We start from the raw sequence: 15,594 nt of genomic DNA on the forward strand, positions 1-15,594 counted from the left end.
CAGATTTGAAAGCTGACCCCAACCTTGAACTAGCTGTGTGATCCTAAGCAAGTAACTAGCCTCTCTGAGACTTTCCTCATCTATAAAACGGGTGGGCGCATCCGAAATACTTAAAACATTCTTTAAGTATCGAATTTAGGTCTTCCACATAGTGGAAGCTGGGCTTGACAGCTTGCAATTGATAGCAATCTCTTTTTTAAAAAAAACAAATGGAGATGTCTACAGGCAGCCATTGCACATATGAATAACTGTCCAGAGAAAGAATCAGTGAAGCAGGTGTCCACTCCAGTGTGCCTGAGCCGAGACCCACCCAGAACACACAGAAAGGTGGCGGCACAGGCTGGGAGTGAGGCTCCGTGGGAGGTTCCCACCCCAGACTGGCAACAGCAGATCAGTGGCACCTGGCACTGACCGCCCACATGCTTCAGCTCACCACTGGGCCACTGTCCTGGGCACACGGCTTCCGTTTTGATCTGTTCTTTCTATTTTCTTCTGAACTCCTGGGAATGACCAGCTCAAGGGAGCAAAAGAACCAGGGGCTGCCTTTTTGGTGCCTAGGGTCCAGCAGGGCAGGCGGGCGACCGCAACACCAAACAGCGCATCGCAATCCTCCCCAGGGAGGCAGGGAGGGGGACCCAAAAAACAAACAGCCCATTCTCCCTCGCAGCCCACGGGGGACGTCTGAGGATCTCTTTACAGCGAGGACACCCCACCATCTGCCCCAGGACCAGGACGCAGGGCATGGGCACCCTGGCAGGTGATTCCCACAAGGGGCAGACTCAAAGCAGGGCTTGCCGTCTGCACATCCGATTCCCAGGGCCCCTGGCAAGCGCGTGAATGAATAGCAAAACCAGCTCTTGCTGGGAAACGTGACGTAATAAAGAAGTAATAAAGAAATTGCGCCTTGCCCATCCCTGGGCCTAGATTTCTGGAGGCCTCTAGCGTCCCACAGAGGTGCCCTTTGCCTCTTCCTGCTCTGATGAGCACTTCCTCCCCGGGACCCACATATCCTCTTGCGCAGCCAGTACTTTCCCATGCTGCTCAAAAGCTAGCTTCAGGGTGATGGCGCTTGTAGCTGTTTGCTCCTTGCTGACCCTTTGATGTCTCCAGGTCACAGCTTGCTTTGGTGCCCAGGACCTGGCCTGGGACCAGACCCCATCCACATCCTGGGGTTTGCCAGAGAACTTGTCCTGAGCCCAGTAGAGCCAGACCGGGTGGTGCCTGTCCCTAGTCATAGAGGATGGGGCCTCAGGAAGCTGGGAGGGACTTTCTGTGGACTATTGACGCCGTGTTGGGGACAGCCCCTGACGTCCAGCCTGCATACCACACACGGCCCATTCTGCTGCAGCACATCTGGGTCCTGGAGGCCCTGCGTCCCCGGAGTGTACAGCTGCGGAGACACGAGCGTTTGCCCGGCCTCCAACTCCCTGATCTTCCTGGTGAAAACCCGGCAAGGCAGAGGGGCGGCACCCGTGGAGGAAAGCTGGGTGACTGGGTAGAGTTCTGTGTGGCCCCCAAGCAGGCCCATTTCCATATCTTGAAGCAGTCATGAAACAGGTCGCAACCCTGTGTGGCCTGGAGGCAAAGCTCGCCTCCCCGACAGACTGTCTATCCTGAAGCCCCTCCGCGCCCTCCCCGACACAGGCCCATGGCCGCCGGGCAGGCCGAGCACTCCGAGCACTCCGAGCACTCCTCCTCTCATTGCCCACAAACAAGCTACTGTGTGACTTTGGGACCTGCTTGCCCTGTCCAGCCTTTTCTATTAGAAAACTCTAGTAGGAATGTTAGAAATATTAGCTAATTAGAAATAGCTATCTAATAGAAAACTCAAGAGCTGAGTTGCTCCCTCTCAGTCAGCACCCCACTCTCCCCTGGGGTTGAGGTGTCCGGTGTGGTGGGGGCGAGACGGAGTGCCCAGCGTCCACCGAGTACCTGCTTTATCTATTCTCTATATTAAGCTTCTGGGGAAACTCTTTGACACACAGTTTGAACCCACAAGTTTGAGATGTCCTGGAGGATCTGACCCCAGCTGTCCCCCTAGTGGCCCCTCTACTCTAGAGGCGGGCGGGAGGAGAAGGCTGGAGGTGTGTGCGCCTCCCCGAGCTGGCCGCCTGCTCCCGGCAGGTCTTGCCCCTGCCCAGAGCCCTGGAGCCGTGGCTGTCCCTCAGCGCTCCCTGGCAGAGCTGGGAGAGCCAGGTGGGTGCAGGAGCAAGGTAGGCAGGACGGGCCCGTGCTGCACCTGCCCTAGGAGACCAGTGGGGAACAATGTGGGTCACGGGGCGGGCAGCCCTGGCAGCCCCCAGCCTGGGGCTCAGGGAGATGCACCTGCTGAGTTGAGGTCAGGATGTGGTGGGGTGCCCCCGGAAATCCTGCGAGACCTTAGCTGGGAGAGCAACCGATGCCAGACACCTTTGCCAGCTCTTATTTTCTCTGAAGCAAAGTGTCAGACTCCAGACCCAGCTGAGCCCATCCTGAGCCGACTGAGGAGTCACAGGTATCAGTCAGGATATCCTATGGTACTGGAGGGACTGGCTCCAGCTGGCACTGAGAGTTGGCAGGCCACCTTGTCCCCACAGGGACCTGCATTTGTGAATTTTTAGCTACCATTTATCAGACACCTCAGCTTTAGGTGTGATTTATAATTAAACAACACTGAAGGGCACATACTTGTATTCCAAATTGATGAATTTGAAAGTCGAGGCTCAGAGAAGAAAAAGAACTTTCCAGAGGACACACAGCCAGGAGATAGGGAGCTGGCATCTGAGCCAGGCTGCCTGCTTTGAAGACCCTGAAATCAGGTTCTGAACTTTTTAACATAAATGCCATCTATGCACATGAAGAAAATTTGGATATTCCAGAATTGTTTGAAGGAAAAATTGATAAATAAGATTATCCCCCACCCAAGGATGCTCTTGGAAACACTTTGGGAAGTTTCATTAACTATTTTCTATATAAGGTATTTACATATGCAGATTAAATCTTCACAGAATCATTTTGGGGATGGTGGCACACACTGGTAATCTTAGCAACTTGAGCAGCCGAGGCAGGAGAACTGCTAGTTGAAGGCCATATTGGCAACTGAGTAAGACCATGCCTCAAAAGAAGAAAGATCTTTCCTCCTGAAATCGGGACCCTGTAAGCACAGCTAGTTTCTCTTTCTTGGTCGTGCCCTGTGGCATTAATGGTTCTGTAAAATACTGTCATGAAAAGCTGGACAGCCTCCTGGGGGGCCCATTCCTGCCTGCTGACTGCAGCGGGCCTCACAGTCTCGCTCCTGTCCTTTCTACTCCCCCCCAGCAGGATCCCCAGACTTTGACTGCCAATCAGTGCCACATGACTTCCAAGAGACCTCCTGAGACACCTCAGTGTCCTCCGTGTCCCTCATACGAAAGATTCTCTGCAAAAGTTTATGGTTCTCAAAGTTTGCTTTTTATGACTTTGAAGATATAATTTTTCTATTGCCTTCTTAGGCCACCCAGAAGGGCAGGAAGGCTGGGCAGCACTTCCTGGTGGTCCCAGGCACAGGGTGTGAAGCCAGGCCAATCTGGTTTGAACCCCAGCATCATCTCTTACTAGCTGTGTGACCCTGGACGAGCCAGCTGGTCTAGCTCGGGTATCAGGTGGGTGGTCGGGCAGTCGGGGTGTGGCGGCTACACTGTGCTGAGCCTCCTGCCTGGAGGAGGGTAAGAGCTGACCAACCAGATGTGGTGGTGACTCTGGGTGTCACTGCTGCTGTTACTAGGAACATGTGCCGCGCATTTGAGGTTCCTCCACCCCTGGCCCCGTGCTCCCATGCTCTAGGAGAAGGTCATAGGAATGGGCCTACAGCTGTCTCTTGGGGGAGGAAGTTTACAAGGAAGAAGGGAAGGCTGGCCTGGAAGGTTCCCACATGGACTCCAGGAGTCACAGAGGCTTTGGATCCCAGGGGACAGGGCAGGAGCCCTGCCTTCGGCTGGCTGGAATCCTGTCCTCTCCCTGTTACCATGATGAGAAGGGGCCCAGGACACCTTCCTTTCTAACTGCCAAGTCCAGGTAGAAGCACAGGTGGGCAAGGTTTACCAGTCTGTCCCAGGATGCTGCCCAGGAGGGAGGACTTTGAGGGGCTGGGCCCTGTACTTACAAGATAATACAGAGCATGCAGTAGAAGAATCCCTGGGCAAACAGAACCCCTGTGCGGGCACCTAGCTCATGCCTACAGCAGCACCTTGCAGGCTCTGGCCTCTTCTCACCTCTGTCTGCTCCAGGGGCAGCCTGCCCCCAGGCTGTCCAGTATCTTCTCAGAGGACGACAGCATCAATGGTCCAGGGGCAAAGGGCATGGGGTCTGAAGTCAGGAGATGCAGGGTTTCCATCCCTGGGCCTGAGAGCAGGTGAGCAAAACCCTGACCTCCATACCAAGAGGGTGAAAGAGGAAAGTCCCTGCAGGGAGGCTGGCCAGATCAAACAGAGGAGGTGGGCCTCGCCCGCCCTCCCTGCCTTCCCTTGATCCTGCGGAATCTAAAGACGAGGTCTGGATCTGCCCGATGGGACTTTGTAAAAATTATGATGGCTCTTTTCTCCTATTAATAATTTTCAAAACCATGGAGTCTTGATTGCGACAATGAAGTGGAGTTGAAAGGCTGGCTCCCTGGAGATCGGCTTTTCTGCTCATCTCATTTCTCATAAGAGGAAACTGAGGCCCAAGATCACACAGAGAAACAGCCGTGGTCTAAGGACCGGTGTTGACATAAGGCAAGTCCCGATTAGATCTTTTGCCCCGGAAACCTCAGAGTCACGCACAGAGGCACAGGCAGGGAGAAGGGAGCCCCGATGTTCAGAGCCAGTGTTAATTAACTCATTTCTCTTTTGCCCTCTTCTTATTGTTCCTGGAAGCAATTATATCTCTCACCCTCTCCCACCTCCATCCACTCACAGAACTGTCGCAGGTTAAATCAAATCGTCTGCGTTTCACTAGGGAGACTGCAGCTCGCACCCTGGGGGCATTTTCGCTCTTGTCAAATAAAAGTCCTTTTTTTTTTTTTTTTTTTTTTGATGAGTTAACTCCTTCTTGGGGCTCCCAGAGGCCAGTGAGCAGCCTCTAAGGGGCTGCTAAGAACCGAGGGGCTCACAGCCCTTGTCTCACAGAGAGTGAGCGCCAACCAGCCAGCAAGGCAGAAGAGCTGGGTCCAGCCTCCAAGGGGAAGCCCTAGAAAAGAAGGACCAGGCTCTGAGGACCTGCTCAGCCTCCTCCTCTCCAGACCCGGTATGTGTCTGTTCTTGGATGGAACTCAGTTTCCCCATCTGAAGGATGCAAAGTTCCAATTTCTCTTTTTTTAAAAATTTCGTTTCATGTACTAGACTCCTGGAGCAGCCTCAGGACAGCACACCAGTGCTCGAGAAGTGGGGTGGCCATCGGGGAGGAGTTTCATGGGGAGCACAGACTTTTCTAGGTTAGTTTTCTGGCACAGCTGTGACATAATGGACAGGCAGAGATGGGACGTTATGGCCCCCACCTACTGCTCGGAAATGGCTCAGGGGAGGATGGAGTGGGAGGGAGGCTGGCAGGCTGGTGGAGGGGCCTTCCCACTCGGTGTCTGCAGGGCAGGCACGCTGGGGGCAGGGGCAGGCACTGTCATTTAGGTGTTTTGACACCTGACACCAAGCATCAGGCACCAAGAATAGGAAAGCATTATCCAGTGGGACTGTGCTGTGGCGTGGGGACACCTAGGAGAGCAGGGGTGGGCAGGGCCATCGCGCGTGTTGTCTCAGAATTCTCTCTGCATGCTGAGGCTCCCTGACCCTGGAGGCCTCAGCAACACCAGAAGGGGAGGCTGAGGGACAGGGGCAGCTGGTGCATTCCCGGAAGCAGTAGGACTGGGACAGGGCGGCAGCAGCCCCACGGAGCACAGCCCCTGTGTGTCCCAGCAGGCTTCTGCAGGCCTGTGTGGGTCAGCCTGTGCGTGGGACATACGTGACCTGCATGGGGCTGGGCTGCACAGTGGAGAAGGCCACTCGTGCACTTCGTCCCTGGAAACGTCCAGGCTGTGGCCTCCTTGGTGGGGAGATGGCAGGGTCCTGCCTGTCCCCAGGCACTGGCTCCGATGGCCCTGGTGGGGGGGAGAGCCTGGAAGGGGTTGCGGCACCGAGAGAGGATTTCTTGTGACACATGTGTCTTCAGGAATGCCTTTGACCAGGCCCGTGCTGGGGACAAGGCAGACATGTATCGCTGCTGAAATCTGCACAGCCTGGAGGAAGCCCTGGCCCTGGCTGAGGGGAGGGGTGAGCCTGAGGAAGGAGGGCCTGGCACCTCCAGTCACCAACACCCACGGGTCCATGGCACGTGGGGTTCGCACTTCACCTCAGACCCGAGGCCATTTCGGCCTCACCATATTAGTGCGCCTGAGTTTTTGCACATCTTTTAATGACCTTGGGAATATCAGGATGTGCTGGTGTCTGTTGTTCATGTAAACGTTTAGAACATGCAGACGCTCGTGGGTTTACTTTCTTTGTGAATCTACCAAGAATTCCACTCTCACCACTGACCCTCCCAAATTAGGAAGCAGTGCAGACCCTCCCAACCTCATCTCAAAGCCCAGGGCCTGAGAGTCTACACAGATGGCTCCACTTTATCACAGCTGGACGTGGTGATTTTGCAGCTTAACAGGGGTGAAAAGCCACACATTCAGGAGAAACTGGGCTTTGAATTTTGAATCTCTGCTTTTTCCCAGGCTAGTAATATTTGGTGTGACCTGTCTCTAGCCTCAGCTCCCCTCAGTCACAAAGGGAAACAACCCAGACCCTACAGCGGGGCAGGTCCAGCTATGATATCCTGTGGGTCATATGTTCAGTGCATTTGGACTTGGAGTGTACTGAGCATATGGCGGGTGAGGAGAGAGCCACGGTCAGTAGAGGAGCAACTGTGCACATCGGATCTCGGACGGGACATGAGGCTGGGTGGGAGGGGCCTGGCTGGCTTTTGGACCCTTGAAATTCCCGGAGCTTTGGGGAGGAGCAATAGTGTCTGTTGGCCTGGACACTGGCTGGGGACCCTGCCGCATCCCTTTTTCCACATGAGGCAGGAATGGCTGTACCTATGGATGCAGCCTTTGCCTCTGCTTCAACATGGATCATCAAAGACAACCAGGAAATGGACGAGAAATGTCAATGACTAGCATGGTTTTCATGCCAGGCCATGTTCTGTGCATGTCACAAGCCTGACCTCAGTTAATTTTGTAATCAAAGACCAAAGCTATTCTATGATTCTCCAAAATGGGCAGGAAAGTTTAATAACCTACCCAAGGGTCTTCCAGCTTGTAAGTGCACCACTAGAATCCCAAGCTGGGTGGGCTGCCAGAGGAGAAGCCACTGTGGAGCAAGCTGGAGATGAAGCATCAGTGGCTCAAACCCCAGCACTCCCTTCACTGCTGTGTGACATGGGACAAGTCACTTACCCTCTCTAAAACTGTTCCCTTCATTGCAAACTCGGTTTAGGGACGCCAGGACTTTATAGAGATCAAGATTATTGGCAGAACGTGCTTTGGCAGCACATAAAGCAAGAGTGAGATAGAGTGTGTTAGGAACTTGTCCTTTTGTGTCCTCTGTGAAAGCATATTGGAGAATTCAGACAAAAGATGGCAAGGGGCAGCAGGGGCCCTCCTCACCCCTGTGGCTATAAAGTCAGGCAAATCCTAAGTTTTATGTGCCCTGAATTTCTGGGGCGTGGGAGCTGTCTCTACGTTTTCCAAGTGTAGGTTCTTTGGGGCCAACTGAAACGCTGCTCAGCTTCTCACAAAAACACTGCGTGTCCCCTTGGTGGGGAGGGTGCAGAGGAATGGAAACTTCTGCCACCAGCAGCATTCGCTATCAACTTCCCTCTCTGTGGTTTTTCTCTGTCATTCCCTTGATAAAAAGAACTTGAGCTGCGTAAATGTAACCAACATTTGCGAATCGCGTCTTCACATAAAAACAGCCGCCTTTCAAAGAGCAGGCTGCGTGAGAAATGGTGCACCATGCAGCCTAAACTGGGTCATTCTCCACGCAGAGGGCTCGGGGCGCAGCTGACTGTCCACGTGTGTCTCTTGTGCTGTAGGCTTCGGGCATCTTCCACCACCCCAGGAGAGAGAGAAATGGGGAACAGCATGAAGTCCAGCCCGGCGCCCCCGGAGAGGCCTCTGCCCAGCACAGATGGTAAGTCCCACTTCTTTGGTGAGATGCTTGACTGTCCTGAGAGAGTCTTGCTCGGCAAGGACTGGGTGACAGAGGAGGCTGGTACTTGTGGAAATGGGGCAATGGTGTCTGGGGGTTTGCAACTTATCTCTCTCACTTTGTGGTTCAAATATTTCATAATTAAAAGTTTAAAAGTATTGGGTGCAGGATAAGAGTACTGTGTTGCTGACATTTTGAGGTGGATCTCTGTGGTCAGTTGGTTCAACCTCTACTTTATAAGTGGGGAAACTGAGGCCCACAAAGGGACTGTGGTTTGTGGCCCCAGCCATTCACAGAGTCGGCGTTCCACCCAGCACCATCTGACCCTGAAAGCCAGCCTCCTGTTGGCCATACCCACCATCGCCGATAAAGTGCTGTCATCTGCAGAGCTGGTTCTGTGAGGGTTTTATCAGCATCATTTTCACTGGGTTGGACACCGACCCTAGGACACCCTCCTGAAAATAAAGGAACCCTTGTGCCACTGGCAGGACGGCCCGGCGCCAGCATTCCAGGGGAGACCCACTGCTGCAGGTTAATCAGTGATGGAAAAAATCAGGTTTTGGAGAGATGCCAGGTTGGGCCAGACTCCCAGAGCTGCGGAGTGCCCTTTAGCACTGTCCAGAGAACAGGAGGGACCCTCTGCCAGCCAAAGGCCAAGGCCCCCGTGTTCTGGGGTCAGCTGCGCTGGCCACTTCTAAGACCCTGGCTTTAGTTCCGAGGATTCCTGGTCCTCTCTGAGGGGCTCTCTGTATGGGTTCCTGGGTCCTCTGGGGGACTGAGAGGGAGACATCAGGAAGGCTAGCCGTCCGTCAGTGTCCACAGGGTGGCTCCTGGAGGATCTCGGCACACTTCTGGCTCCCAACTCCATCACAGCCTCTGGAACCTGGTGTCTGTCCCCCGTGGAGGTGGCCATGCCTGGTTCCTGAACCCACTGGGCCTTGGCCCTGGGCAGACTTTAGCGGGCACAGATGGCCCCCTTCTCTGCTGAGCCAACGCTTGACATGACACGGCTTCTGCCCTCCTCTGGCTACTGCTCATCCTCAGCCCCTGCAGCCCCTTAACGAAAAAGTTCTCTCACTTCTGCCAAAATGAAGCCACCCAGATGCCCAGTGATGCAACCCGAGGCCCTTAGATGCCTCCAGGGAGAGGAAACCCTGCCTGCCACGCCCTTGCAAGTCTCCGACTCTCCCTGGCTCTTTGTCTTCTAGCCCTGTCCCCCTCTCAAAGCCAAAAGGGAAAGACTGAATGTTCCCAGGACCAAAGAGATGGTACCATGTGATAAAAGGCAGCAAGGTGTATATTTTGGGGGGCCGTTGAGGAGAAAGTTGTTTACCCCTACCCAGAGCTTGGGGCAGAGGACCCAGCCACCACGCCTCCCGGGACTGGCACAGATCTCCGCGTCTTAACCTCTGCTAGAAACTGTGCGCAATGCCTGGGGCCCGGCAGGCTCAGGGCCACCTGCCCCAGTACACCTAGTTGTCACCCAGCAGTCAGGCCAAGGGGCGGCATGCTTGAGCAAACCCCACAAAAACACCAGCCTCCTGGACATGCTCATTTGCCTTCACTTTTAAAATGCAAATTATTGTGAAATTAGCTTTTCTTTTTCCACTGTGTGGGTGGGAGGTCACCTCTGCAAGGGGGAAGAGGAGTCTCCCGCCCCCCATACCCCTGATGGAGAGAATTCCCCAGGTCACGCCCAGGTTGAGATCCATGCGACCACATCAAGGACTGGTGGGTGTTCACCCCCACCCCGAAAAGTTTCCCTTATAGCGACCCGAACATTGGTCCCTCCCTTCTCTCAGCCTACTGGAGCGTGGGGGCAAGGGCTGGCGGCTGGGCTGCATTCACTAGCTCTGCTGCGTGAAGCCAAGACCCAGGTTTTCATGGAGGGCTCCCCGGGGTGCAGTCAGTCCCAGGCTCCCTGAAGGCGGCACCCTCCTTGCTGACTGCTTTGGGCCAGCATGGGATTGCAGTGTCCTCTGGCAGGAGCTCTGTGGCAGAAGTAAAATACCACAGTTGCTGCCAGGCCCAGGGACTTCAGGGCCAAGCTGTGGACTGAAACATGTTTCCGGAGTTTGGGGGAGATCATTCTTCCCCCCCAGCAAGACCGCAAATGCCTTAGAATAAGGGTTTCACCATCTGTTTTCCACTAAGCTAAGCTTTCCGGAACATTCCTTATTAGTCTAGTCCCAGGGACTCATGTCACAAAACACACAGAGGCAGCACGACCTGATAGAAAACGGCAGGTTTCAGGGGCAAAGGCCACATGCAGCCTCTGGTAATGTCCCCTGGAAGCTGTGTGATCTTCGGGAAGTCACTCAGCCACCCCGAGGGACTCAACTGTGAAATGGAAGCTGCAACCTTCCCTCCCTCACCACAGTCTCAGAGCACAAAGAGCGCCATGTCAGAAGAGGGATGAAGACTACTGAAAGCTCACTTGGGGTCCTCTGGCTGCACCAGGCTGTGTCCAAACAGCCAACCCTCAAGTGTTACAGCGGTAGAACTAGTGCCTCCAGAGCTTGTTTCCAAATCATCCTGCAGAGTGAACCATCCCTGGGACTCTGCACAGTTCAGACACTGACGCACAGAATTGAATGCAACCCAGGAAACTCCCAGGTTTGCAGGGAACAGCAAGTTTCCATCTCATAGAGACAGTTCCGTCACTCGGTGCAATCAGTTCTGTTCTTTGTCTCTTCCCTGCTTATCACCCTGTCTGCAGTCACATTTTACACAGAGGTGGCCAGGTGACCCAATGCTATGCCAGGGTGGAACCCATATACCAGGTGGTGCATTTACGTGGCTGCCTGGAAAAAAGGTGTGGGGTGGGCGGGGGAGGGAGGAGAGAGAAACCTCAAGACCCAGCCTGGCACTTCTCAGTGGGGCCCTCAGACTACCTGCATTAGGAACCCCTGGAAAGAAGTTATTAGTAGGTCTGGGGTGGATCCTGGCTCCACCCCAAACCTACTAATCAGACTCATGGTGATAGGCAGTAGCTGTAAGCTGGTTCCCTGGCAAATCTCAGGACCCCTAAAACTGGTGGGCCTCAGAGCAGCTTTTAGTCCTGCCTCTGCACCAACACACAGCAAGAGATGAGGAGTGAGCTTCTCATCACAGTGACTCTAGGTCCTCAGTATAAAACAGGAATAGTTACAGAATGGCACGTGCTTGCCATATGCCACACACAGGCCTAAGCTCTCTGTGCACATGAACTACACATTACATACACAGTTACATACTTCATCGGAATGTGAATTTACATATATGAACTCTAAGTTCTTATAATAGCCCCACCACAACATCAAGAGCATCCTCTCCAACTTGCAGTTGAAGAAACTGAGGCACAAGAAGGTTAAGTGACTCACCTGAGTCACTCCATTTCAGAAAGGGAGGCAGAAACGCAAGCAGGGGCCCTGAATCCAGCGATTCTCTTTACCACCACATCACATTCTGGGGGGACCAGCTTTAAGGAGGCCTGTGAGCTGAGAGAGGCTGGGCAATCTAGAGCTGGGGAATAGGCCTGGTCATCAGATTTAATAACAGAGACCCTCACAGGCCTTTTTGAGGGATTCTGTGGATGAGGCACCTGCATCAGATCTCAAAGTAGATTTCTCTTTCCTGTTTGGATCTCATGCACCTGCTGGACCATGACATAGTTTAGGTAAAATGTGATCATTCAAATTTTATATCACTATACATTTAGTGAATATCATAAAAACTAGCTAACTCATCAAATCCATGGTTCTACATTGCTTAGAACAGGACTACAGTTGTTTTAAGTGAATTAATATTAAGAAAAATGTCATTGGGTCCCTAGTAGTAGAAGTGGCACTTGACCATGAAAAGGAAAGCCCAGTGGCCAGAGCACAGCCCTGGTGCTCCACCATGAGCTGACCTGAGTTTGACACTTGGCATGCAACTACAAGTCCAGTGTTCTTGGGCCAGTCTCTGGACCACTCCACCTGTCTTTCCTGACATCCGCCATGAGACAGCTACAGTCTGTCAGCACCGCAGGGTGGGGGAGGACTGGACTGGAAACACATCACAGCACCAGCCCAGTGTGGCTCGCTCCAGAATTGTACCACCTGGTCCCGCTGCTGGGCCCCGGGATGGAAATGAGAAAGAGCAAGGAGGGCTGAAAGCCTCTGACATGTGGGGAGCTCTGAGTTCTCATAAGGCACACATTCTGGGGCCCTGGAGCCCAGAGACAATTCTATCCTTATGTTCTGGGCCAGCTCCCCCTGAGTCCTAAGAGTGTGGGAACTGACCCCTGGTGGCTTTAAGTCGGACTGCTTCTACTCTGTCCACTAACACAGGGAGAAACCAAGGTTTGGGGTAAAAAGAGAACCTTAGAGGAACTCAGCCTATAGTTCTTAGTGACCCGCAACCTGCAGACCTTCTGCCAGGCTAGGCTCTGCGGAGCTCTATATGATTGGTTCTTGCATGTGTGTGATTTCCTGAAAAAGTTACTGAAAGTCAGACCTGCTGTGATACGGCAGGAGTCCCCGAGTTTGGGCATGACTCAAGGGAGTGTAAAACCAGAAGCTGAAATCACTGGGCCATTCAGCTCCCAGCCTACCAGCAGCTCTTGCAGCTTGTGCCAGGCCCAAGGACTCATTTGGAGTGGCCCTCATCCTGATATTTTCAGGAAATTGGAAGATCCTGGATATTAGGTGCCCAGGAGTGCCATGTGGCTTCATGGGGTGACCACGGGCTTGGGAATCCTCTTGCTCTCCCTGGACACTTTACAAGAGCTCTCCCAGCTTTGGATTCTTCCCTTCGAATAAGAGCATGTGTTGTGTAGGGCTGGGTGGAGTACTGGAAGGCAGGAATGGAGAGTTTGCCACACAGTTAAAAATGAAAGCTACTAAGAATGTTTTCAGCCTTGGAAAGGAAAATGGTCCAGACACACCAAAGAATAATGCAAAAGAGGCCTGTCTGTATTTGACTAAGTAATAATTATGGCCAGTAAGTTCTGCCAAGGGGCCCCCTTCCTTTTCTGGGCTCATTTCCTATTTTATACTTTTGTACATTCTGTTCAACATCACTCATTCTTGAGCGGAGCTATCAGCAAATATTTGGTATTCTGAATTTCATCTTCTGCGCTCACAAAGAGAGTTTGTGTTTAGATGATGAGAGGACATAGAGCAGATTCATTGGTACTACTAAATGGTGGCAAAGTTTGCAACACTTCTGGCTGAAACTGGTCGTGGACAGTGGGATGGTCACCCTGCCATGCAGGAAAGGGGCCCTGGATGTCACCCACTGGGGAAGGCCCTGCCAGTCACTGTGGAGCACCATGGACCTTGACCCCACCACAGGAGACAGATTTTTGATATTTCTCATTTTCATACATGAAGAAATCAAGGCCAGATTCATTAAAAATAAATCTGTCCCCAAATCGCAGAGCTATTAAGTGGTAGAGGTGGATTTAAGCCAGGTCTGATTATTTCGAAGCCCATTCTCTTTCCATAAAGCTCTTCTGAAAATTCTCCCTGGATTTCTTTCCTGCTCAGCACACATTTCTACACTTAATTTGTTTCCTTAAAACTGCGATAATCCCACCCGCTTCTTCGGGCCTCTCTCAGTGTCGCTCATTGATCTAGTCTGGTTTGAATGGGCGGCTGTCCTTAATGCCAAGGGCTCCAGAAGTACTGAATGTGTTTGAACTTGAGCAGCAAAGGGAAATATCTTACCTTGTATTTATTTCACTGTGGGGACCAAAGCTCAGACAAGACTTAGAGGGGACCGTGGCACAAGAACTTGCTCAGAAAGGCCACCATGCCCCCACAGAGGGCACACCAGGCTTCAGTCCTGGCCGACGCCTTTGTCCTGTTTCTCTAATGCTGATGGTAAAGGGGATGTCACGTCCCTGGCAAAGGACCAGGTAGAAGCTATCTAATCTTTAAACGAAAGCCCAAACACAAGGTTGCCTCAATGATATTCAAACGTTATAGATACAAAAACATCCCTGCTGTGGAAATTCCACAGGAAACCTCTCTTCGCCATTGCAAAACTGAAACTTACTACCCCATGAGCCCCTTTTCCTCCACTGGAACAATTAGTTATACTGGGATTTTGCTCTGGTTCTTGTTTCTGTTGGGTCTTGTTTTCAACATTACCAGGGATGCTTGTTTTTATTTCTTGAACCACACATCCAAACCGCAAGCTCCTTGTCCCTCCTGCCACAGGCTGCATCTCAAGACTCCATTCTTGTCCTGGATTTCGTGTCCAGAGACTCTCATTTCAATGCTCATTTTTCACAAGGGGCTTTGGGATGGCTGCTCACCCCGCTTCAAGCCACAGTGTAGTCCCCTTTCTCCTGGACCAGCTTTAAAATACAGCACAAAGGCCATCCTTGAGGACACAGTGCACAGAGGTTGCTCCACGTCGGCATTCAATACACCTGCCTTGAGCAACCTTGAAGGGACAGGCCCATGGCTAGGCTCAGGGCTCAAGACTGAGAAGACACATGGGCTTTTCCTGGAATGCACTGCCAGGTGGGGACATGGACATTGCCCTGAGAGTCACACAAACATTAAAAGGCAACCTGGTATCTTGACTTAGAGGAGAATGCCAGAGAGTGGGTATAGATCCATGAGAGGCTGAGCCCTCTCTGGGGAGACTACAGGTGGGGAAGGGAGGATGAGGGGGCACCTGTGTAGCAGGCAGAGGGCACAGCCCACACAGAGGCTCTGAGGCCCAAGGAGCCTGGCGAGCCTGGCACCTAAGCCACAGCAGCTTGGTTAATAAATGGTCCTTTCAGATTCAGTCATCATTAGACCAGGAAGAAGGGTTTCCATCTTGAAGGCATTTCTAACCTGCCATTTTCCAGACTAGGAAACTCGGGGCCAAGACAGAAGGGTGTGTCCACACTCAGTCACTTCACCTCAGTACAGTTGGCCTTAGAGTCCAGGCAGATTTGCCAGAAAGCCGAGCAGATCCAGTGCTGTTGGCCCCTCCCCAGCACAACCCCCTCCAAGTCCTGAGCCTCGTTTTGCATTTGGAGTTTTGAATCTGGAGGACCTCCAAGTCTGCACAAGCTTCATGCCTCACCAGATCCATCTCCACCCCTTATTAGAACTCAGGACTTCTGAGGTGTGTCTGGACAGTACAAGGGAAGGACCCCTTTCTGAATCCAAAGAAGCAACATGCGAGGGAGAATCCCTGGGGCTCAGGCAAGGCTTGATATAAGATGGGCCAGAGGCCTCAACAGGTCACTTCTCTGTGGCCAGACCCTGCTGCTTCCTGGGAGCCCTGACCTTCCTCCAAGGGTCGCAAGAACACCAAAGGTCACGTTTGGTTTCCATCTCACACACAGGAACTCTTACTTTTACGTAGTTTATTGTCAGTGACTTGCTTTCCTCAAATGAGCGGCACAGTTGAGCGTACTGTTCCACTGCGATGACTTCCT

General features: G+C 52.7%; 2 protein-coding genes across 3 annotated transcripts in view; one reads left to right on the plus strand and one right to left on the minus strand.

The window, feature by feature from the left end:
- Tg (thyroglobulin) overlaps positions 1-15,594 on the minus strand; it is a 211,589-nt gene that overhangs the window by 50,895 nt on the left and 145,100 nt on the right. The window lies entirely within an intron of this gene.
- The window catches only part of Sla (Src like adaptor), a 32,197-nt gene that overhangs the window by 3,657 nt on the left and 12,946 nt on the right, over positions 1-15,594 (plus strand). The window contains exon 2 of one of the 2 annotated variants that reach the window (XM_026407436.2): positions 8,068-8,165. In XM_026407436.2, coding sequence (XP_026263221.1) covers positions 8,105-8,165 — 61 coding nt within the window. In that variant the 5' untranslated portion in view covers positions 8,068-8,104. Of the gene's footprint in view, positions 1-7,987; positions 8,166-15,594 lie in introns of those variants that run through there. The other variant, XM_026407430.2, reaches the window with a different exon arrangement.

This window comes from Urocitellus parryii, chromosome 7, assembly GCF_045843805.1.
Source record: "Urocitellus parryii isolate mUroPar1 chromosome 7, mUroPar1.hap1, whole genome shotgun sequence".
In the NCBI taxonomy this organism is placed as follows: Eukaryota; Metazoa; Chordata; class Mammalia; order Rodentia; family Sciuridae; genus Urocitellus; species Urocitellus parryii.